The sequence below is a fragment of the Elgaria multicarinata genome, chromosome 2, assembly GCF_023053635.1.
Source record: "Elgaria multicarinata webbii isolate HBS135686 ecotype San Diego chromosome 2, rElgMul1.1.pri, whole genome shotgun sequence".
Lineage (NCBI taxonomy): Eukaryota > Metazoa > Chordata > Lepidosauria > Squamata > Anguidae > Elgaria > Elgaria multicarinata.
In genome coordinates this window covers 92,288,541-92,312,817 of record NC_086172.1, presented here as the reverse complement: position 1 = coordinate 92,312,817, position 24,277 = coordinate 92,288,541, and the positions used below count along the sequence as shown (strand labels likewise).

Here is a 24,277-nt window from a genome sequence, read left to right as displayed (position 1 = left end):
AAAATTGTCAAATGACTGGAACAACTCCTCTATGAGGAAAGGTTACAATATTTGAGACTCTTTAGTTTAGACAAAAGTTACTAAGGGAGACATGACAGAGGTGTATAAAATTATGCATGGTGTGGGGGAACAACACAGAGAGAATTTTTTCTCCCTCTTTCATAAGCGTAGAACCTGGGGTGATCACATGAAGATGAATAGTGAGAGATTTAGGACAGATAAAAGGATGCACTTCTTCACACAGCACAAAATGAAATTATGGGATTTGCTACCACAAATGTAGTGATAGCCACCAACTTCAACAGCTTTAAAAGGCAACTAGACCAATTCATGGAAGATAAAGCTACCAATGGTTACTAGTCATGGTGGCTATATATCAACTCAAGAATAAGAGGCGGTATGCATCTGTATTCTAGTTGCTGGGGACCATGAGCAGAAGTGTGCTACTGAGCTCATGATCTTCTTCTGTGGTTCCTATAGACCTTTGTGGGAACAGTAGGTTGGACTAGAGAGGCTTTTGGGCTGATACAGCATAGTTCTCCTTATTTTCTTAAAAAGATGCAGTGCTCCTTTAATAAAATCCTTTGTTCCACTAGAATTAGATCAGTGTTCTTGGTACAAGAAACAATCAGAACATTTTAATTTCTGCCATCTAAGTTTGAACTACAGCTGTTCAAGGGGAATATTCATTGCAAGAATAGTTGAGTCACAGTCAAATTTCTTGACATGGGGATATTGTATACTGTGCTTTGGGGGGGAGGGGGTGATGCCCTGTTGGTGATATACAAACAGGAGATTGTATAGGAAACCCATTGTTGGATGCATCCTCACGCCAAACTGGGAAGCAATTGTTTACTTCTCATAACATTTTTGTGAACCCCCCAGAGAGCTCCAGCTATTGGGCGGTATAGAAATGTAATAAATAAATAAATAAAATAAAATAACTGTCAAACAACTGTTTGCTTACTGTTCTGGATGGATTTTTAGTTCAAATTAACAAGGGACTTCATATACTTAGGTAGTTCACTTTTATGGAAAGAAGCCAATATTGAAAATAGCTGGCATCGAGAAGTCATGTCTTACATGCAAATTACCAGAACATCTAAGAAATATGGCATCTATTACTTAAATGACAAAGAGATACAACATTTTAATTATATCACATTATGAAAAAACACCCATGAAACTAGCATTCAGAACTGTTGCAACAGAAGCAATAGAAGTTTGTAGAAGCTCCTAACGGTAACGTATGACTGGAATTAGCACCAACTTTACTTTCAGAGTCTACAGTAAATGCCTAGCTATTTACTGTATGCAGATAAAAGTATTTAACAAACATTTACATTACCAAGTTCCAGCTGCTCTTCTTCCTGGTGTGTATGAAATTCTTTCAATCTTTCATCTTCTGATAGGGTTTGGCTATGTAAGGAGCAAGAATCTTCATCAGACTGGCTGCCTCTTCGACTAATAACACGATAAATTCCAGAATCCAGTATGTTGAAACTTTCCTATTAAGAAAGCATAATATAAGCTTTACTTGATTTTTTTTTTATTTATTGCATTTATACCTGCCTTTTTTCTTCCAAGGAACCCAGGACAGTATACATAATTCTCCTCCTCTCTGTTTTACCCTCCCAACATCAGCCCTGTGAGGTAGATTGGGTTGAGAGTCTGAGACTGGCCCAAAGTCACCTAGTGAACTTCTATGGCTGAGTGGGGACTAGAACCTGGATCTCCCAGCTCCCAGTCCAACACTCTAACCACTACACCAAACTTTAATGCCCAGTCTTTATATATCAACATCTAAAACGCAGTGTATGTCAAAATACTGATCTTTAGATTTAGCCAAAGCCAGGTTGTTTTAAGGCCCACTGATTTCAATGTGAAAAGGTTCGTATTTAAACTTTCCAATTTAAATAAATGAATATTATGTGCATAGCTGGAGATGGAATATGCTCTTAGCTATTTCTGGAGCCCAAGAGTATAGTAATATTTGCATGATGAGAAAACACAGTGGACACAGTGGCTGGCTGTCCACTGTGAGAATGGAATGGATGCTATTAAAAACGCTACATGAACATAAGAGCCATGCTGGATCTGACTATGTTCTTATGAGTATGAAGATAAAACATACCGTTTTTAATTGCATCCATGGCTTCAATTGTATTTTTAAAAGGTAGAAGCAGTTTTACAGAAAGAAAATGTTCAATACTTTAATATTCATTGTATTATAAATACTCTCTGTACCACATTATTGTACCATCAAATCTGGCATACATCTTCACACACCACATAGTTGAACTATGAAATTCACTTCTGCAAGGTGCAGTGAGGGTGACTAATTTGAATAACTTTAAAGGGGATTCATGGACAAATCCATGGAGGATAAGACTATCAACGACTACTAGTCCTGGTGACTATGTGTTACCTCCAGTATCAGAGACAGTATGCCTATGTACACCAGTTGCTGGAGAACATGGGTGGGAGGGTGCTGTTGCACTCATGTCCTGTTTATGGGTTTCACGTGGGCAGCTGGTTAGCCACCGTGTGTGAACAGAATACTGGACTAGATGGACCTTGGTCTAATCCAGCACAGCTCTTCTTACGTTCTTATCACACCAGAAGAATCTTGAAATAGAAAATATAGTGCAAGTTATAGTTTCTATTATAAATAAATCTAATATATACTATGCTTGAATAGTTAAAAAAAATCTAATGAAGCACAGATAATAGGATATTTTAAAGAACAGATAGCATGGATAATGAATATCCAGCCAACCTATTTTTATCCTCTTTTATCTAACAGCTCAAATAGGAATATGCTTACATGTGAAGAAATACTGCTTCTCCTGCTACTGCATGCAGAATCTAAAGGCTCAAGTTTTGAGATTAGTTCTTCAAGTTGCGCAATGATATCACTTTGTGTTGAAAGGTCCAACTGCGATTTCAAGTGTTCTAGCTTATCTACGGGAAGAGCTTTTCTTGCCTAATAATGCACAAAATGGAAATCTGATTAAAGCGACAAAATTTACTAAGCATTGCAATAAACTGTGGAATAAGGGGGGAAATAACTTCTATAAAGGAAATTAACACTGGCTATAGCTATAATATACCACAATAACTTGGATCCAAGGATAAATACATTTAAGGAGGCTCACAGAAGTCACCTCCCCCCACTGATACCCTGCAGCCACCTTTAACCCCTGAAAAACCTCTCCAAGAGGTCAGGGGATCCTCCTGAATAACACAGCAGGGGATGCAGAGGATTGCTGAGGAAGGGCAATACCCTGCTCCCCATACCATGTTGTTCAGGAGTGCCCCTGACCCCTTGGAGAGGCTTTTCAGGTGTTACAGGTGGCTACAGAGGGCAAAGGGGAATGGGAAACTTTCCTTTTGTGAACCTTCTTAACTAAGGATCTAGCCAATATGACAACTTATGATATTTATATTTATGAGATTTATTAGTTCTGAGAACAGCCTTAAAAGACAATTATTTTGAAAGAAGTAATATCATGTGACATTCATTTTGATTACCCGAGACAAGATAACAGAATTCTGGAACAGACAACAGATTCTGGCTGCAAGATTCCAAAAGCTTCTCCTAAGCAAACGTTCTATGCATCTTTCAACTGGCAGAAGGGAGAGGTGACAGACTTTTCCATTGGTGTGCAAACAGAAGAGCTCATTTTTATATACTGCAATATCATGGATATCTAGACAAAAGAGATTTATTATTATTATTATTACTACTACTACTACACATATATACCGCCCCACAACTGAAGCTCTCTGGGCGGTTTACAAAAGTTAAAAACAGTGAACATTAAAAACAAATATACAAAATTTAAAACCATAAAAAGCATAAAATACAAACAAAAACAGACAATTAGAAACATCAGACCAAATACAGCTCCTAATGTTGCTGGCTGAATTTCATATTTCAACGAATATTTCCACCACCCCCTCTATAAAGATTTTCTGCTTACGAACATATGAAGGACAGGATGATAGTATAATTCTTCAGAGTTATCTAATATTTTGTCTCGTGGTTGTGTCTATTGGCTATCCCAGTTATGTGGCACCACATTCAGCACCAGGCTCCAAAGCACATGAAGGACTGCTCTGCATGTTTACCCTACATGGCTGTTAAGAAATAAAGCATGCACTTATGTGTGGAAGTCTTACAGGTAACTCTGTTTTTGCATGTTTGGAAGACACTGTGTGTAGCAGTTCCCAACAAGCAGTTAATCCATGGCTTGTTGGTAGGATAACTGCAGGATAGTTTAGCCCCTAAACAACCCATTGGTCAGGGTTCACATGTCATGCTCAACAACATCCAATCAGAGATTTTAACAGAAACCAGAATCAGCTTGCAGGCAGTGTGCATCAAATTGGGGCAATCAACAGTTGTTTACAGGAACCAGATGTGTCTCACATGATTTATTAACCCACAATTTGCTGCTGTGAAGTGCAAACTGGCCCGTTAAGATGAGCCTAACGTACATTTAGGCATACATTTCAGAACCAAAAAAGGAGTAGATAAAAGGACAGAAGGAGGGGGTAAAATTGACCTAGTGTCATTCCATTGGCAATCACTACCACTCTGCTCACAAACAGCCTGATACTTACCTAGATAACCTTTGGACATTTCCATCATTTCCAAAGTACACAGAAGTTAGCTTTTAAAAACCAAGTTCTCTACGCAACATGCAATTTACCTTTCACTTCACTCCAGAGCAAAACTTGGACATTTTGGGGAATGAAAATGTAAATGCCTTTTTCTGTCCATGTCATTACACAGTGCTCGCTGTAAAAAAAAATGGGGGCAGAAAGAAGATAGGGGTATTTGTTATCATCAAAATTGTCCCTTGGCTTTGAGTGTTCAAACAAAATGGGAACACTTGCCATTTTGGAGAGAAAGTTTTAGCTTCCTTTAGGAATAGCTGCTGGGAGGAAGATCTCCCACTTCTTCAGGATTCTGTGCAGAGTAAGGCTGATTAATAATATTAATGGTCGCACATTAAGGCTGTTATTTTGTATCTTCCTGCACAGAAATGTACTGTATAAAGTTCAACGTGAGAAACAGCTCTTTATGGTAGCAGCAAAGAGGCAGTGATAGACTTATGTTACTGGATGGTTTGCCCTCATGTACCAACACAAGAATATGTTTAGTACAAACAAGGGATAACAATTTTCTTTAAGACTTGAGTTTAAATCACAGCTTAGTTGTGTAAGTTTACTAGGTGATTTTGGGCCAGTCACTATCACTGAGTTGAAGTTACTTCAAAGGTTTTTGTGAGGAAAAAATAGAAGGGGACAGAAACATATATACTACCTTCAGCTTCTTGGGGAATGAGTGAGATATAAAGTTAACATGAGATAATTTAACACTAATTGATAATCTCATGTTGCAGTTCTGCAGCTGAAATAATCAAAGAATTGTTTCATATTTACCTTAAATAAAGCATCCTGGGGAAAGCCAAAGACTGAGAGGAGCAGCCAGAAACACTGTACTCCGGATCCTCCCTTTAAAAAGAAACATTTTTTGTATATTTGTTAAAAATACAAAACATTAAAATCACAAGAATGAGCTGTACCAGATGTTTAAAACAGAGTTTTGTAGAGCTTTATTTTAGAATAAATAAAAAGCCTTTTATATGTGCTTGGTCTAGAGAAGGGTGGACAATTTATAGCCCTCCAGATGTTTTGGCCTACAACTCCCATGATCCTTCACCACTGGATGGCTAAGGCTTATGGGAGTTGCAGGCCAAAATATCTGGAGGGTCACAACTTTCCCACCCCTGGAGTAAGTACTGAAACTTTCCCTGAGAAGTGTTGAAATATATGAGAGACAATAGCATCTGAGGAGCTTGGTGCTAGATTGAGCAACATAAAAATCCACTTCATATGGTATCTTTAGAGCTTGGTTGTTTCTGGGGACCCAATCTACTTCTATGCAGTCACTTCTGCAAAAGGATGCCTGCATAATCCAAACCAAACATGCAGCACTTTTCATAAGCAACTATTTATTTTATTTATTTATTACATTTATATCCCACCTTTTTTCTTCCAAGGAACCCAAGGCAGTGTACATAATCCTCCTCCTCTCCATGTTATCCTCACAACAACAACCCTGTGAGGTAGGTTGGGCTGAGAGTCTGTGACTAGCCCAAAGTCACCAGTGGGTTTCCATGGCCAAGTGGGGACTAGAACCCAGATCTCCCGACTCCCAGTCCAACACCTTAGCCACACTGGCTCTGCTGGACAGGTGTTTAAAAAGTGATAGCTTTGCTACTGGCAAAACATGAAATGACGCACAATCACCAGGCTCTAGGCTTTCACATGCACTGAGATTCAGGCTCCTTAAGCACAGATTCAAATCTATGCTCTTCCACCAGCATCTGCTCTGGATCTCTCCCCTACTCCTCAAAAGTATACCACCACACTCAATGAGAAGTGTAGAAATCCAGGAAGATTCTCAACTGTCATCAGCTCAAACTCCTTTCGCCCACCCCCATGATCCCACCTACATATATACCCAGCACAAAAAGGCATTCCCACCACCACTGTAGAAACCACAACCAATAGGAACGTTATATCCAATGATTTAATATCATGACCAATACCTTAAAGTAATAACAGGGAGAGGCGGTGCTGACAGGAGCTGTTTGAACTGATGTGTACTTAGGACCTCTCCTTCAAAGTTCACCTCCCACATCCGTGAACCAGGACGTGCACAATATATCAGTGACTGCTGGCTCCCGCAACTCTTTCCAAGTGGGAAGAAACAAGCTCCATATTCACCATCTCTTTCCTTATTGCCAATTTTCCAAAACTTTTCCCTATTTAACCAATAATGTTATATTTAGAAAAAAACATTTTTAACATTTATTGAATAAAACAAAGAAGAAAGAAACAAAATTTTAGAAGCCTTTGAGATGGACAATTACAAGAGGTGAACGGGGGCTCAGGAAAATCATGCTTTTGTGAGACCTAAAGAATTCAATGCAGAGCTGGAAATGCAAGTAGTAGCAAAAATTCTATCTTAAAATTTTTGAACTAACTTTGGAGGATGTGATCACTGAAAAGTACAATAGGTAAAATTAAGTTAACAGTATCTTCAAGGATAAGTTACTTATTTCTAGGTGAAAAATAATATTAAAAAATAATCCTGCAGATGATTGATAGGGACTTCCATTTACACCACAAACACTTTATAGTATATTAATTACCTCTCAGTGTCACATAAGTAAGAGCGAGTAAGAGAAGAGATAAGCAACCTTCCATCTAAATAATCAAGTTGAACCACTCGGGAATCAACAGTGGTTATAATCTGAACAGGAAACATCACAAATGCAGTAGCGGCCTATGGGGGGAATGGAAGACATATATACTGGATTATTTCAGCAGTGACAGAACTCCTTTCATGAAAAAAACAAGAGTTGCAAAATTGATTACATTGAACTAAGAACACAAAAATGTTTACACTAGAGAAAATTCACCTTGTTAAGGCTGCATTTCATATTTTTTAAAAGCATGGATGAAATCTGGAGCTGCACCTGCCATCAATATGTAAGGATAAATGAAAAGACACGCCTAAACATAAACATGCATCGTAGACCAAAAACAACATGTGAGGCAGCTTTTAGAACTTAAAAGTGTTCATTTATTTCTACATAGTGCTGGCATTACAATTCTATCAGATCTTATAATGAAAGTAGAATTCTCAAGAGTGACAAGACACCTTAACCACATATATAAAAACCAAGCAGGTCTGAGTACTCATTTCTACATCTGAATCTATTCTTTTTAAACAAAACTGCCTCATTCTGTGAGTTTTGAGCCTATCAAAAACCACACACACACACACAAACACAGTTAAAACGTCCACTTATGCACTCATCACACTTACAAAGGCCAACATCACTCCTCATTCTAGCAAGCATAACAAGCGCTGGACTTCTTCCTTAGCTTGGAACTCAGAAGTGGGAAGGAACCACACTGCCTTTCAGGTATCTTTGAAGAGTGTCAGAACTGCTGTGCCCACCAAGCTCAGGAGGGTGACCAGGGCTTGCCCATGTTGTCCTTCTTTGAAATTAGACCAACCCTCCTCCTGACTTTGGAGCGGAGAAAGGGAGCAGGATCTGGGTGATTACAGGGACCAGCCAAAATGTGTGGACTCACTCTTTTGTTTAAAATCTTGCTCAAAAAACTTACCTTTCCTTGTTTGGATGTATTAATCTTGATCGCAGACACCTTTCCCACATGATCACCAACAAAAACACGAAGTGCACTAGTATCCCAACAAAGAGCTGTTATTTTTCTCCCTTTGTGCTCAGAAGAAACATAAATCCTCTCTGGCTTCCCACGACGTTCCTGATTCAATTCCCAGACAACAACAAGGCCTTGACTGTAAAAAAGTTTACATTATTATTTTTAACAGTTTTACGCCACCCTTCATTCAACAAATTCCAGGACAGCGAACAGGTAATATATCATAAAACATTCCAAGTATACTATAAAACCATGACAATAAAATGAGGTGATTCCACTTCTAGTTTGGTGCAAACCAGTTCGTTGTTGCATTCAACTCCAGCAAATGATAGCTTGTGTAAACCACAATTTGTCCCCAAACTACAACCTGAAAATGTAGTTGCATAAACCACAGCTTGCTGCTTTTGGATGAGATAAGTGGAAACTTCTAGTATTCTGTCCTTGCAAACAAAATAGGGGGGAAGAAAGAGACATGAGCTGTGCATTAATATGGTTAGCATTTAAATGCTTACATGACTTTCATCTTTCTCATCTTCAGCTTCCTGACTGTTAGAGCTGTACGACAATGGAACCAATTACCTAGGGAGGTCGTGGGCTCTCCCACACTAGAGGTGTTCAAGATGCAGCTGGGCAGCCATCTGTCAGGTATACTTTAAGGTGGATTCCGGCATTGAGTAGGGGGTTGGAATCGATGGCCTTATAGGCCCCTTCCAACTCTATGTTTCTATGATTCTTTGCATAATGAATCTCTTCCACTGTTAAAAAAAACTGTACTATTACCAAAGAACAAGAGATTCTGAAAAATATTCTCACCTTGTAGCTACAACAACATAGTCCTCATCATGTAAGCAAAAAGCAATGCGGGAAATGGCACCTTCCTGACAAGACATGAAGTAGTCAAATTGGTTAATATTCACTGCCTCAACCATGTCTTACACATTTTTTTCATATTGATTGTCACCTCTACCCTTCTTTTAAAATACTTTCTATCACTCATTGGCTTCTTGATTCAAAATTCTGATTCCCATTTCTGCACTAGCTATTACTCATATTTTAAAAGAATTTTCTCAGCCATTTAATGATTGAAAGAGCAGCTGAAGAGACTGAGTGATACGACTGAAATAGCACTTAACAGAATAGTATTACATATTTAAAATGAAAAAAATTCTTCATTCAATATTGGATGTTTAATGAAAGTACTGTTTCTCATTTTCTGCAAGTTATACTTCGTTCTTAGCTTGAGGTTTCTGAAAGTTTCCCTTCAACCTTACCTTATGAGTGAGAAAAAGCCTCTGTTTCCAGCTCTCTTTCTGGATGAGATTCAGGCCTCCACCTGAACTACCTAATGCCAACCATTTTCGAGAAACTGCTATACATGTACACTTTAAAAGAAAAAAGGATATAGTTACAAACCAGTACACCATTGCAAGAAAATACTGCTTTTGTTGATACTAGTTTTACTTTCACTTTCAAGGAAGAAAAAAACTGGCAGAGAATGAGGACCTTATTCACTCTAACTACCAAAACATTTTAAGAAAACATGGACAAAAACATCTTGCTATGCACTTCTTAGAACAGTAGCAACAAGCCATTCTCTTAATTTTAAACAAATGCCCCAGTTCGATGCAGCACTTAACCATGGTTTAGCATTACATGAACAAGCCACAGACATGTGCATGTGTTTTTGCTCCAGAGCAGCCATACTTTGGCCTGGAGTGCTTCTAGAGAAACTTTTTACTGTGCAATCATCCTGCCTTATTCATAGAATTTTAGAGGAGGACCAGATAATGTTGTCCTCAATTTGCAAAGTTCCTGTGATTTCCCACTGGTTCTTTTGTCTTATTTCTTACCATTAAAAAATCTGTTAAGGAAGAAGCAATAGAATAATTGCACAATGTCTTGTCTTTGTTAGCTCTAGGAGCCCTCCATTTGGAAACACCACTGGTATATTATTTCTCATGAACTGTCTATTCTTTTTGGTGGTTCCAGCTTTTTGATCGTTATCCATACACTTGCTGGAGAAAATTAAAACAAAGGGAATAAAAAAATCATGTTTCAAAGATTAACCACAATTTGTTCCAGTCAACAACAAGCAATCTGTGGTTAATCTAAAACAGAAGCAAAATGGGTGAGAGTGCAGCATGCAAGCTCACTGAGATATGTATTTGTAATGCTAGATATAACTTTTATGTCTGAACCAATTTGTTGATCATGTTAAGTGTGTTTGGCACTTCAAACTTAAAATATAGTTTCAATAACTTTAATTGATTAGCTTTGATGTTATTTTTAATTAAGATTCTGTTTTTATTAAGTTGCTATTTTTAATCAGCATTTTGTTGTTATTAGCCACAATGAGTTATATTTTTGGCAGAAAGCAAATAGTGTCCCTATTATCCACTCAAATCAGTATTATTAACAGCAACATTTCCCCTCCTACTTTATGAAATCACTTGTAAAGAACATGATAAAACAATTTCCGTTCTACAAATAAAATAATCAGAAAAAAGTTTGCTACAAAGAACTCCCCCTAAATCCTCAATGAATAATAACTACCCTTCATTTTGCTTGTTAACTCTTTTCTTTGCTAAAATCTCCTGCTTTAGCTGCAAACCTGATAGTAAGATTTTACACCAATGGACTTAAAACTATAGACTCTGCCTTGGAATGCATTAAATACACAACATCTCCTGGATCAGCCTTCACCAACCTTGTGCCCTCCAGATGTTCGGAAGTTCAACTCCCATGAGTCCCAGCCAGCATGGCCAATGATCAGGAATGCTGGGAATTGTTGTTCAAAATATCTGGAGGGCCCAAGGTTGGGGAAGGCTGTCCTAGACCAATGGCTCCACATTAATTGCCATGAATTACAAATATATGGTGTTTGTAAATACCGTTAGTATATCAACATCATAATACCAACCATGAATCAAACACACCTTCAGACGACTAGAATCCAGCCTGAGAGCAGAAAGCAGTGGACTGAGACATTCAAACTCTGCCAATACATGGCTATAAGATTCAGGTATCATTGGCACAGATGTCATTGGTATAAAAGTTACAATGGTCTCCTACAAGTTTGTTATTGCTTCATTTCCAGCTCCACCTATAAGAATTAAATGTGAAATGTGATTTCTTTACTGTTTAGCTAAAAGTTGGCTTCCCAAACATTTATTTCCCAAACATTTAGTCAATCCAGGAGGATACCATGGTCAATGGTATCAAAAGCCACCGAGAGATCGAGCAGGATTAACAGGGTTGCATTCCCCCTGTCCCTCTCTCGATAAAGGTCATCCATCAGGGCAACCAAGGCTGATTCAGTCCCGTAACCAGATCGGAACCCAGACTGGAATGGATCTAGATAATCAGTATCCTCCAAGAGTGCCTGCAGTTGCACCGCCACAACCTTCTCAAGTACCTTCCCTAAAAAAGGAGTGTTAGCAACTGGGCGGTAGTTGCCTAATACCATCGGGTCCAGGGTGGGCTTCTTCAGGAGTGGTCGCACTACTGCCTCCTTAAGGACAGCAGGGACCACCCCTTCCTGGAGAGAAGCATTTATCACCCCCTGGACCCACCCAGTCAGACCCCCTCGGCTTGCTTTTATAAGCCAGGAGGGACAGGGATCGAGAGGGCAAGTGGTCGGTCGCACTGCTGCAAGCACCTTGTCCACATCATCAGGCCACAATAACTGGAATTGATCCCACAAAATTGGGCAGATGGTGGCATCGGACACCTCAACTGGAGCTGCACTAAAAACAACATCAAGCTCGCTGCGGAGAGAAGCGATCTTGTCCTCAAAATGTGATGCAAAAAGGTGACAGTGGGTCCTTGACAGAGCCAGGGCCCCATTTGCTGGGATGATGTTAGCAGCCCCCGGACCACCCGGAAGAGCTCTGCTGGACGGCTACTCGAGGACGCAATGGAGGCAGCAAAATAAGCCCTCTTTGCTGCCTGCACTGCCACGCAATAGGCACGATTATGCGCTCTACAACGTGCTCGGTCATCTTCGCTTCAAGTCTTGTGCCATTTGCCCTCTAGCCGACGTCCAGCCTGTTTCATTGACCGCAACTCCTTAGTATACCAAGGAGCAGAGCGGGGTCTACAGGACTAGAGAGGGCACTCAGGTGAGATCAAGTCGATGGCCCTCCGCATCTCACCATTCCACAGTGAGGCTAGGGCCTCAGCTGGATCACCAGCTCTCTCCACTGGAAAATCCCCAAGAGCATTCAGAAATCTATTGGATTCCATCAGTCTCCTGGGGTGGACCATCCGAATGGGTCCCTCACCCTTGCAGTAGGGTAGTAACGCCGTGAGTTCAAATCCCACCAGGAAATGGTCTGACCATGACAATGGGGTTACTTGGACACACACACCCCAATCTTCAGACTATCCATCTCACAGCTTGGAGCAAAAACCAAATCAAGGGTATGCCCTGCTTCATGTGTTGGGCCAATGACAAACTGAGACAGCTCCATGGATGTCATGGAAGCCATAAAGTCCTGAGCCGGAGCCCCAGAGACAGCCTCAGCCCTGTGGGGAAGAAGAAGGACAGAGGGGACAGGAGCAGGCAGAAGTAACATCAAGGCCTGCTCCTGCTGGACTCTTCCCCCCCCCCAGGGCAAACTGCCATCTTGGCCCTGTGGGGAAGAAGAAGGACCGAGGGGACAGGAGCAGGCAGAAGTAACATCAAGGCCTGCTCCTGCTGGACTCTTCCCCCCCCCCCCCACAGGGCAAACTGCCATCTTGGCCCTGTGGGGAAGAAGAAGGACCGAGGGGACAGGAGCAGGCAGAAGTAACATCAAGGCCTGCTCCTGCTGGACTCTTCCCCCCCCCCCCCACAGGGCAAACTGCCATCTTGGCCCTGTGGGGAAGAAGAAGGACCGAGGGGACAGGAGCAGGCAGAAGTAACATCGGAGCCTGCTCCTGCTGGACTCTTCCCCCCCCCCCACAGGGCAAACTGCCATCTTGGCCCTGTGGGGAAGAAGAAGGACCGAGGGGACAGGAGCAGGCAGAAGTAATATCAGGGCCTGCTCCTGCTGGACTCTCTCTCTCTCTCTCTCTTTCTCTCTCCTCCCTCCCTCCCTCCTTGACTCCTTTTCCTTGTGTGTCATGTCTTTATTAGACTGTAAGCCTGAGGGCAGGGACTGTCTTTTTTGCTAAGTGTAAGCCACTCCGAGAGCCTTTTTTGGCTGAGGAGCGGGGTATAAGTATGATAAATAAAAATAAATAAAAAAAATAAAAAATTGAAGTCGCCCAGAACCACCGTCCTGGGTTCCTCCAACACCACACTCGAGACTGCCTCCGCCAGCTCAGTCAGGGAGGATGCCGGGCAGTATACCAGCAGCATCCCCAATCTGTCTCTCTGGCCCAACACCAGGTGCAAAAAAAAATAAGATAAAATAAGAGGAGGAAATAGGAAACTGCTTCAGCGTTATGCATAACCAACCTGCAAAAAGCAAGCCCGTGAAGTTTAAATATCCTGTCTGCACATCCAACATCAGTTCCCAGGAGATGCAGCTGTATCTTTAGAGTAGCTCTTCCAAGCCAACGTTAAAGTAATGAGGGGTTTAGCGTAGGGTTGCAGCGGTTGGGCTCTCCGTTCTGCAATGGCCCCACAAGATAGAACAGAGGCGGCACCTCAGGCGCCGTAACGCCGCAGCCTTGCGGTTCTCGCTTCCACAATTCGCGCCCGTCCGCGCCCAAGCAGAGATCTGTCCGCGCCGCAGCTGTTCTACTCGATCTCCACAGGTCCCGGCCCCGCCTCTAAACACACCCAGGCAGCGCCGGACAGTATCGCCCGCCTCCCGCTCGCGCTTTCCGAAGACATCACTCAAGCCCGCCCGCCCGCGAGATTAACACATCACGTCACGTCACCTCGCCCCCGCCCCTTCTCGCGCTCTCTGCGTCACGTGACGAGCGCGCGCTCTCCTATCCCCTCCCCTCGCTCCCCCCTCCTTCGGACCGTTGCTCAGGCAAGATCCCCCTCCCCCCACTCCCGGAGCGGCGCCGACGACGACCAAGAACGGATCCGGGCCCGTCTGACGTACCAAAAGAAGACCGGGTGAAACAAAAGAAACGAAGTCCCCGGCTCCACCGGACTCGAGAGCAGGCTCGTAAGGAACGAGGCGGCAGCAACCGTGTTGTTATTGTATCGTCACCCTCCCCCCATTTTTTCCCAGGACACTGTCATGGCGGCGGCGATGCAGGCGGGCCTTCACGTGACCAGGAAAGGGCCCTGGGGGCTGACAGGTTTCATCACATGAGCGGGTAAGTGTCATGGCGGCGGCATTGGTCTCTTTTGTCACGTGACGCCCCTGCCGTGGTGAGCGCGCTGTTTCCGGTCACGTGTTCCTCCGCGGCCGAGCTGCCTGGCCGCCCCATGGCCCAGGAGGAGGCGACGGCGGCGGCTGGGAGCGCTGCGTGCTGGGGGCGAGGTGGTGTTTGGGCTTCAGGGCCCTCCTTCTTTTGAAGTGAGCACTTCTGCATCTGCCGGCAGGAACAGGAGGAGCCGGTGGTGACAGGCCAGACTCTCCGCGGCTGCCCTCACGGTAGGGAACATGACTGAATTCAGTGGTTCCGGGGCTGGAGGCCCCATCTCGCTGTCTTCTACTGGGGCGAGGAAGCGGGGAGAGAGTGTTTTTAAAACGGGTTTGGGTTTTCCTTCCTCTTGACCAATGCTTTAGACCACTCAGCTGCATGAGAATGAATGGGGGTAATGTTACAGGCACCTCGGAGATACGGTATGGATGTAGTTTTGTCAAGGTGAGGGAGCCCGTTTCTGTGTTCTTTTCATCCGTGAATATTTTTCTCTTTCTATCTAAGTGTTACTTTTCTTCTTTCTCGGATGGGCCCCTCCTTCCTGTTCGAGGAAATACCGTTGTGGATCTTAACAAGGGAGAAAACGGTTCTTGTCTAACATGTTTGTTTCCTCTTCCTCCTTTTTCTGGCCCTTGCTTGAGAAACGTGTAAAATGCTGTGTTCTAAAATTGTGGCATAAGAACAAGGAAAGATTGATTAGTCACCTGAAAGGATGGTGTGAGAGATACTAGTGGTATTTTGGAATGCTCATGTTTTCTTCTGGAGACCAGGACCATGAAACTGAAAGGCAGTCTTTGGGATGAATAGACATATTGTATTGGTTTTGACAAATACAATACAAAGATACATAGATTAAAATCAGCATTTTGAGATAAACGTTTTTTCTGGGTGCATGCCAACTAAGTAACTAATTAAAAAAACTTGCTATTTTAAGAATACTTGAGATAAAATGCACAACATTCTATTATCTCCTGTAACATATTCAGCTAGTGAAAAGTCATTATTTTTGTTTGCCAAGTTTTGGTAGAGGGCCTGTTCAAGAAGCTGCCAGAGAGGATGTACTATGGGTACCCCAGCTTCATTCCCTCTCCCTTCAAAGTGCTGCTGCTAGATGGGCGAAATCGCCCATCTAACAGAAATGCATGGTGGTTGGAGAGCAGAAGCAAAGATCACCTTAACGTCCAGCCATCCTGCTTTGGCTATTCGGCAGCCTTTGAGTTCCGAGGCTACCAACTATCTTCATAGGATTGCGCCCTAAAGTGGTGACAGGGACACATGAGAATATTACATTAATAGGCCTGAAGCCGTTGGTATTTTGAGTGTCAGTTTTACATACTGTGTTAGAATCCAGACTTTGCTTCCACTCTTGAACATTTTTCTCTTTCCAATTCTCTATGTGAAACTTAATAAGAAGTGGATTTCCATATTGCTTACAGCAGAGCAAAATCATAGCCATAACCTGCTATTCCCAATGCTGACTTCCTATGAAATAGAATTTACCCATTTATGCAAACTTTTTGAGTGTGATTTCACTTATGATTTCAGTATTCCCTTTTAATTTAGTTGGCATACAATTTTGCCTTTCAGTAAATTAACAGAAGAAGGCTGGTTGAGAATGACTTGCTCAAGGCAACTTTTTGACTCCTTAAGGAAAGCGTGACTTCAGTTCATATCTCCAACTTCTGGGGGGCTGTTTCATCTAGGAATAATTCTCCTACAAAAAAAAAACAGTTCCATGTACAAAACAAGATGCAGCATGGTCATGTGTGTCACAGTCTATTTCACTAGTTGACAGTATGCACAAGGTGTGCCTGCAGTTTCCATTGGATCAATTTAGATGTAATGTTTCCAGTCCTTTTCCCTCTCTTCCCACACTTTGATTCCTTCCTTGTCTGAGAAAATCATAGTTTGCTGTTGCATTCAAATCAGGCAAAATATGGTTTCTCAAAACCTGGAAATTGAAACAGAAGCATTCCCTTACACTGGATCCCACAGCCAAGTAACAAGTAAACCCAGACTACGAAGATAGTATGAATTATGCTGCCCTCTTAAGTAGTAATGTAAATGCTGATGTTTATAATATATTCCAATCTTTAATATTTTGTAACTTAAGAAACCAATGAAACCAAAATGTATACAAATGATAAATGTTATATTAAACTACATATATTAGTATTTCTATTAACATTTTAGAACCCTGTAAAATCACCGAATATATTGTTCTAAGCACTATTCACTAAAATTGAACTAATATGGTAATGTGGTATGGATTGGTAGAGAACTTCTAAATTAAAAAGTATTAATGCTTGAAACTGACTGCCTTTTCTAGAACATTAAAAATAAAAGCATATCACTCCTACACAAAATTATATCCTTGTAGGATATTCAAGTTGGGCAAAGCAACTGTGGGAAACCTTATGTTGAAGAGTTGCTTTAAGAAAACAGAAGGAAAATTCAGGCTGGCTATTAAAAGTAGTCTTTCCATTCTGCACTACTGGTTTTCATTTGCCTTTAGGAAATGATATGAAGTAGGGATCGAGAAATGCAAGCTATGATCACACCAAGGCATGGGTAAAGTTTACTACATGTAGGATGGCAGAATTTGACATGGGGCCACCACTTTTTGCTGCAGTCTTATTGTACTTCCACCCCAAGGGAAGACCTTCATCTTCAGTTAACTAGTTAATCAGCTTTGGTTGAAAGAGAAAAGCTACTGGTCCATTTTTTCTTTTAGAAGGCTGGTATGTAGAATATGCAGGATCTACTGAAATCCAGTGGACTGTATTCATTGGAGTTCACATGAAGTGCCTTACAAGCCACCCAGATTTGGGTAGTTCACTCTTCCCATTGCAGCATGCTACAGCACACACTATCCAGTAGGACCCCATACCCTGGGGAAAGGTTTCTGGGGTAAGTTCAAGGGAAAGGGGAAGATTGGTTGCCTGAGCAGACTGATCCCATGACTGGTGGTTCAAGAGTGGTTGCAGTTCAATGGTAGAACACATGCTTTGCATGCAGAAGATTATTATTAATAATAATAATATTATATATTGCCATCAATTTTCATGGTGCTGTACAGAACAAAAATTTTTAAAAAATACAAAACACCCTGTCATATGGCTTACTTTCTAAAATCACAGTAACAAACCAACAGGGAAGGGAAAAGCCAACTAGTGTGGAGGACAATATAACAAATAATGAAAACTAGTATCACACTCCAGATTATAAGCTTTTGAGAAAAGAAATGTTTTCAAATAAGATTTAAAAACTGTGATCGACGTCGTGGTTCGCAGATGCGCTGGAAGAGAATTCCAGGCATAGGGGGCAGTGAGCGAAAACGGGCAAAGACGAGCTAGAGAAGTAGAAACTCTTGGGCGAGTAAGAGACATAGTGTTATTAGAGCGAAGGGTGGGAGCAGGACAGTAAGGTGAAATAAGAGATGAGAGGTAGGGATGAGCCAGACCATGACAAGCTTTAAAAGTCAAAAAGAGAAGCTTGTATTGAATTCTGTAGGAGATAGTGAGCCAATGAAGGGATTTTAGAAGCGGGGTGACATGATCAAAATTACGAGCCAGAAAAATAATCTTAACCGCAGAATGGTGAATGGAAACCAGAACTTCAGGGACTGAGCCAAAGTTCAGTCCCCACCATCTCAGGTAGGGTGGAAAAACTGCCAAAAACCCTGGAGAACCGTTCCAGTCGTTGTCGACGATACTGGGCTAGATGGACCAATGCTCTGATTCAGTGACTGGGTGCAGATGATTGCGTAGGGAGAAGAAGCCATTGTGGCTTTTCCACTTGAATGTTGCACATGACCACTATTTGCATAATCTCTCAGTTGGTGGGGGTACATCCTACATCCCAAACCCACGGCGGACAAAGCCACCAATGCTGCACACCAGGTTTGAATGGCACACTGCATCGCAGAGAATTATGCCAAATGGTGGTCATGCATAGGGAGAGAAGTCATGATGGCCTCTTTCCATCGTCATCATACAAATACACCCAGTATAAGGTAGGCTCCTCAATTCCTAGCAGTCTTTCATTCGTACAGCCATTGGTTATAAGCTAATGTGTTTGCAATTCATATTTCAAAGTGGTTTAGAATACATACTTGGCCTGAACAGTGCATAAGGAACTGCCAACCAAAATGGCCAAATTTTAATATCAGCATTCACTAAGGAAAAGTGTTATCCAAGGACTTCTCTTTAAAATAATTTTTAAAAGATTAGTGGATGATGCTTTGGCTATACACTTTTCATTGCTAGAGTTTGGCAGAGGCCGATCTTAGAGAATTTTAGTCAATAGCAGAAATATAAATTGTTAAAATGAATTGCCAGTTGAATTTTGCTTGGTGTCAGTCTATTTAATTGTCTTTAAGACAGTTCAGATCAGATAGAATTTGTTTGGACCATAGGTCATAACAAAATAATTGATATATTTATATTGTATTCATTTTTATATGGGCAAATGTATAAAATGCCCATTCAAAGCAGGTTACAATAAAATAAAACAATATAACAAATTAAAAAATAGACATGAAATATAACAAAAGTAGCACAGCATAAAACAGTGATCATTTTAAAAAGCCAACCACAAAAACAGCTAAATGTTCTTGCTGTGGAATTGTAGCCACAAACACAAAGAAATCAACTTTTCCCCAAAATTTCCTTATGTCTTTGGCTAACAAACATTCATATTTTTGTTGATTTGACCAACAAATCACTTTCGTGTTTGTGGAACTTAAGCACTTTCAAACAGTGTTAATAGCATTAAACACATTGAACTGAATAAAGATATCTTGGTTGTTGTTGTTTTTAAATTCTCTCTTGGGTGCTGATAGCTCAGTTTCCTTAACGTGTTTCTAGGAAAATCCTTGTGAATGAAGCAAATACTGGCTGTGGTTGGATGTCATAATAAACCATGTTCCTGTAAAACAACAAAGTCAAATAAAATTATCAACAATTACAGCTCAGCATAATAATGCTAAAATAAGTATGTTAAAAACTATTGAAATACAGAACGGAATTAGAAACAAATGGGTCTTTAAGGCCCATTTGAAGGCCTGGGTTAATGAGACCATACATATTCCAGTCAGTATGGAATTCCACCAAGTTTGAAAACGAGAAGACCTTTATACCCATTTTTTGCAGTCAGAATCTTAAAATGCCATTTGTCTGCTTGATCTTGTCTGGAGGATAGACATTTATCTTTCCATTTATATGGTTCAGAAAACTGGATGCCCATTTATCAAAATGCAGTCTGTTTATATGTACATCATTGATGTTTCCTAACATTCTTTTCTTTGAATTTCTCAGATATAAATTATACAAGAGAAGAAATACTCAACCAATATCAAGAAGGCTTATGTTTGTGTTGCTCTTTAAAGTGGCGTCTGCCTTCACAATTTGATATTGTTCTAAAGAAAATCAAAAGGTGGACAAAATAAAAAATCTGGGGAGTTGAGCAATGCTCGTGTCCCGGAATTATGCCCCTTTTTAATGGTTGACTTACAGTCATGGAGATAATAAAAGAAATTGCTAATAACGTAACAATGGGTTCCTAGTCTCCTTAAACATATTGCTTGATAGATTGTTGCAAGCCAGCTCTGTCCACTAACAGTGGAAAATATCACAAGAAATATTTCATTTCCAGCTCAAGTTTTTAAACTTAAGAAGCAAGTTTAAACACTTATCTATAAAAACAAATAACACAAAAACATGTGTTTCAATGCAGCATCCTCCATAATGGCAACATCATCTGAGGAAGTGTTACTAATAGTAAAGAAGGTGCGCCAAAAGAAACAGGATGGCGCTCTTTATCTCATGGCTGAAAGAATAGCCTGGGCACCTGAGGGCAAGGACCGGTTTACAATCAGCCATATGTATGCAGATATAAAATGTAAGTAAAAGCTCTTTCCAGGGAATGCCTAATACTTACCTCAACATACAGTTTTAGTTGAGTATTGAAACACAGCCGCCTTGAGTGCCATTTTCTTGGTAGAAAGGCAGGGTACAAATCAGAGAAAAAAAGTTTTTTTAAAAAATGAAGCCCTATTAAACACTGAGCTCCTTTATTTATTATTATTATTATTATTATTATTATTATTATTATTATTTATATAGCACCATCAATGTACATGGTGCTGTACAGTTTTGTTATATTTATTGTTTTGTTATATTTATATGCTGCTAAATATAATAAAATCCCTAAGCAGTTCATACATAAATATTAAAATCACATTTAAAATGTGATATTAAAAACAATTCCAGTTATAATAAAAGCAGTTCAATGGGCAGAAAGTTGGAGCAGCATGATTAATTACAATTCAGGGAAAGCCTGGGTGAACAAGTATGTTTTGTCTCCTGAACTGCACACAGGAGGGTTTTCCAAAGGGTGGATGCTGCTACCAAGAAGGTATTGCATGGTGACATTCTGTTAATTTCGGAATGACCAGCAAGGCCTCCTCTGAGGATCTTAGAAATCACCCGGGAATGTATAAGGTATCCTCGCCCCAAGTAGTTTAAGACTTTGTATGACAATAACATAACCTTATACGTGGCTTGGTATCTAATAAGCAGTGAAGTTCTTTTAACACAGATATTATGTGAGCATAGCTCAGTATCTCAATGTGCACCCTAGCTGTTGTATTCTGCGCTAGCTGCAGTTTCTGAACCACACACAAGGCCATCCCCACGGAGTGTGCATTGCAGTAGTCTGATTGTGAGATTATCGGTGCATGGGTCACTGTGGCTAGATTATCCCTAACTAGGCACGGGTATAGTTGGTGTACTGACCGAAGTTTGTAATGGATGCTCTGGGCCATCAAGGTCACCTGGGCCTCCATTAACAAAGATGGATCCAGGAACACCCTCAAACTATGTACCTGCTCCTTTGGAGGGAGTACAGCCTGATCCAGAACAGACAAATTTCTGAAACTGTTGACTGCAAACACATAGGTCTGTGTGTTACTGGAATTCAGCTTCATTGCTCAGTGTGGTTTCCAACAAATTAAACACTATTACATTATAAGTAATAAAACAATGTAATAAAATCAGGAAGCAGTTTTAAGGCAGTTCCTTTATTGTTGCACATCAGTAGTTTTTGTGGGGTGGGGTGGGGATCCTGTTATGTAAATTCTGTTCTTTAAATGTAGGTCAGAAAATCAGTCCTGAAGGAAAAGCTAAGATTCAGCTTCAGTTGGTACTGCACACAGGAGACACAACCAACTTCCATTTCTCTAATGAACGTACAGCAGTGAGAGAGCGAGATGCAGTAAAGGATCTTCTCCAGCAATTGTTACCTAAGTTCAAGAGGAAAGCTAATAAAGAACTTGAAGAAAAAAACAGGTAAAGATGGCTATTTACTCACAATATTTATACACTGCTCCATATCTAAAATATTTTCTAAAGTGGTGAAAATAGGAATAAAATAGTAAAAAGACAGAAGATTAAAACAGCAAATTAAAATTGTTCAATTTAAAACAATGTACCAATAAATACAGTGGCTTCCTGGAAAATAGTTGTTTTCAGGAGGCACCAGAAGCAGCATAATGTTGGGGCCTAACTCACCTCCTGAAGCAGGGAGTTCCAAAGAGAAGGGGCCACCACACTAAAGGCTCTTCTGGTGGATTCCAATTCAGCCAACAGTCCATGCGGAACTACCAAGAGCATGACCTCAGTGACTGGGCAGATTGGTAAGGGAGAAGGTGCTGTCTCAGGTATCATGGTCCCAAGATGTTTAGGGCTTTGTACAATAGTACCAAAACCTTTAAACCTGACCCAGGAGCCAATAGCCAGCGAGTGCGGTCCCTTCATCAAAGGAATTACATACTGAAAAGAGGCAGCTCCCAACAACAGCCGAGCTGCTGTGTTCTGCACTAGCTCCAGCTTCCAGAGCAGCCTTAAGGGCAGTCCCAGATACAGCTCATTGCAGTAATCCAGTCTTGAGGTTACTAATGGCTGTGCCAGTGTGTCAAATCTATGCTGGTCCAGAAAAGGCCGTAGTGGGCAAGCCAGCCAAAGCTGCTAAAAGGCACTCTGAGCTGCCATGACCACCTGGACCCCCAGCGACAATAATGGATCTAGGAGTACCCGCAAACTCTGGAAAAAAATCTCCATATCATCTTCAATTCAATCTATTCTTAGTAATTTATCAGCTGTGCTGCAGTAACACCAGGAGTATTATGGCTAGGTCATTGAAGGTTCCTGTGTCTAACTGTTACAGAAGCCTGGCTTGCTTTCCAGGTGCATAGATGCTCAGCTAGCGGAGTAAGACATATATTTTTGTGTTGTGACAGATAGAGCTTGTCAAATTTTTGAAACCATGGTGTGCTCTCTCTCATTTCCTGTCCCCCCTCATTTGTGCATAATAGATGACTTCCTGATTTAATTGAACCATAGTTTGCTGGTGAAGAAGGCACACATAAGCCTTTTTCTTGTTCCTGATCCTCCAAACTATGGTTTGGAAGATCAGAAATGTGACATCTGAATGCCACAGAAGGCCTGTTATTGTTCCTTATTGATAAATGTGTGTATTTATATCATGACAAAATATTTTAAAATTATATTTATATGTCATAGTGAGTAAATTTTGAATGAATATTAAATAAACAATTCTAACCTTTTGTTTTAAAATTTGTAGCTACTCCAGAATTTCAAGTGGTGCAAAGTAGTTACTTTGTGAAAATCTGCAGAATTGTCTAAGTGTATTTGTTCATTAGATTTACCATAGGTGATGGGTGGTTAAGATGAGAAAAAACTAATATGTCTCAAACACAATATATGTATCCCTTCAGATTTTGAGTTCTGCAGAACCTGAGACTGCAATCTTAAGCATCCTTACTAAGGAGAAAGCCCCATTGAACTCAACAGTACATACTTCTGAGTAGATGTGCTTAGGATTGCACTGTATGTTTAGGATTCCTGAGTAGTATGAGGGGACAGTCAGCAGTTTCCTTCATTCTTAGACTATCAGACATGGGCTGGGTTCACACAACATGAAAACTTTTACTCAACATTGAGTATGGATTGAACCATGGGTGGTTGTGTTGTGTGAACACAGCTATGCTAACAAGCTATGGTCTGTTAATGATAAACGATCTGCGAGCAGAACTCTTGGTTTGTTGTTGGGTTGTGAACCATGGGTTGTTTGTGATTAAGAAACTATGATTTGTTAGTGTGGCTGGGCTCAAATCACATGACAACCCACACTCAGCCTTGAGTCTGGCTGGCCATATTGTGTGAACCCAATCACACACTTGATAGGTTATATCCAATGTTACACAAGAAATAGCTACTAGCAGTTGCACAGCCACTATCAGAACGAACGCAACTAGTGCAAGCAACACCCTGACCTTGTCCACACCAGCCGTTTATTCCAGAATAGTCTCAAGGTCGTCCCTACCAGGCCACATGATGCATAGCTAATCCTGCTGTAATCTAGGGATGACCCCTCAGTTTCCCCGGGATATTAATGACAGCTTTTGTCCCGTTCTCCCCCCCCCCCCCCACTCTCACAAAAATCCCAAAGTGCGCAGCTGGTATGCCCTCCACTTGTGAAGCTGTTGCTGTTCCTCATGAGTAGCAGGGCTCTGAATAGGCAACCAGCTGTGCTGAGCAAGCCCATGGGTATCGGGGGTGAGGGTGAGAACATTGTCGACATGTTCTGGATGGGTCTCAGGGTCTTT

The 24,277-nt window shown here is 41.1% G+C and overlaps 2 protein-coding genes across 7 annotated transcripts in view; one reads left to right on the top strand and one right to left on the bottom strand.

Moving 5' to 3' along the window:
* The window catches only part of HPS5 (HPS5 biogenesis of lysosomal organelles complex 2 subunit 2), a 37,099-nt gene extending 22,652 nt beyond the window's left edge, over nucleotides 1-14,447 (bottom strand). For 2 of the 4 annotated variants that reach the window (XM_063117188.1, XM_063117191.1), the window contains exons 1-12: nucleotides 14,319-14,447; nucleotides 11,211-11,377; nucleotides 9,546-9,656; nucleotides 9,088-9,152; nucleotides 8,218-8,410; nucleotides 7,233-7,366; nucleotides 6,627-6,842; nucleotides 5,455-5,526; nucleotides 4,719-4,807; nucleotides 3,535-3,713; nucleotides 2,828-2,986; nucleotides 1,349-1,508 (exon numbers count right to left, since the gene is read on the bottom strand). In XM_063117188.1, the coding sequence (XP_062973258.1) occupies nucleotides 1,349-1,508; nucleotides 2,828-2,986; nucleotides 3,535-3,713; nucleotides 4,719-4,807; nucleotides 5,455-5,526; nucleotides 6,627-6,842; nucleotides 7,233-7,366; nucleotides 8,218-8,410; nucleotides 9,088-9,152; nucleotides 9,546-9,656; nucleotides 11,211-11,318 (1,486 nt within the window). In that variant the 5' untranslated portion in view covers nucleotides 11,319-11,377; nucleotides 14,319-14,447. Of the gene's footprint in view, nucleotides 1-1,348; nucleotides 1,509-2,827; nucleotides 2,987-3,534; nucleotides 3,714-4,718; nucleotides 4,808-5,454; nucleotides 5,527-6,626; nucleotides 6,843-7,232; nucleotides 7,367-8,217; nucleotides 8,411-9,087; nucleotides 9,153-9,545; nucleotides 9,657-11,210; nucleotides 11,378-13,717; nucleotides 13,976-14,318 lie in introns of those variants that run through there. The other 2 variants (XM_063117189.1, XM_063117190.1) reach the window with 2 other exon arrangements.
* Nucleotide 14,448: 1 nt separating this feature from the next.
* Nucleotides 14,449-24,277, top strand: part of GTF2H1 (general transcription factor IIH subunit 1) — a 28,993-nt gene continuing 19,164 nt past the window's right edge. Inside the window, exons 1-3 of one of the 3 annotated variants that reach the window (XM_063117194.1) lie at nucleotides 14,449-14,538; nucleotides 20,326-20,490; nucleotides 21,746-21,938. In XM_063117194.1, the coding sequence (XP_062973264.1) occupies nucleotides 20,337-20,490; nucleotides 21,746-21,938 (347 nt within the window). In that variant the 5' untranslated portion in view covers nucleotides 14,449-14,538; nucleotides 20,326-20,336. Of the gene's footprint in view, nucleotides 14,543-14,655; nucleotides 14,820-20,325; nucleotides 20,491-21,745; nucleotides 21,939-24,277 lie in introns of those variants that run through there. The other 2 variants (XM_063117193.1, XM_063117192.1) reach the window with 2 other exon arrangements.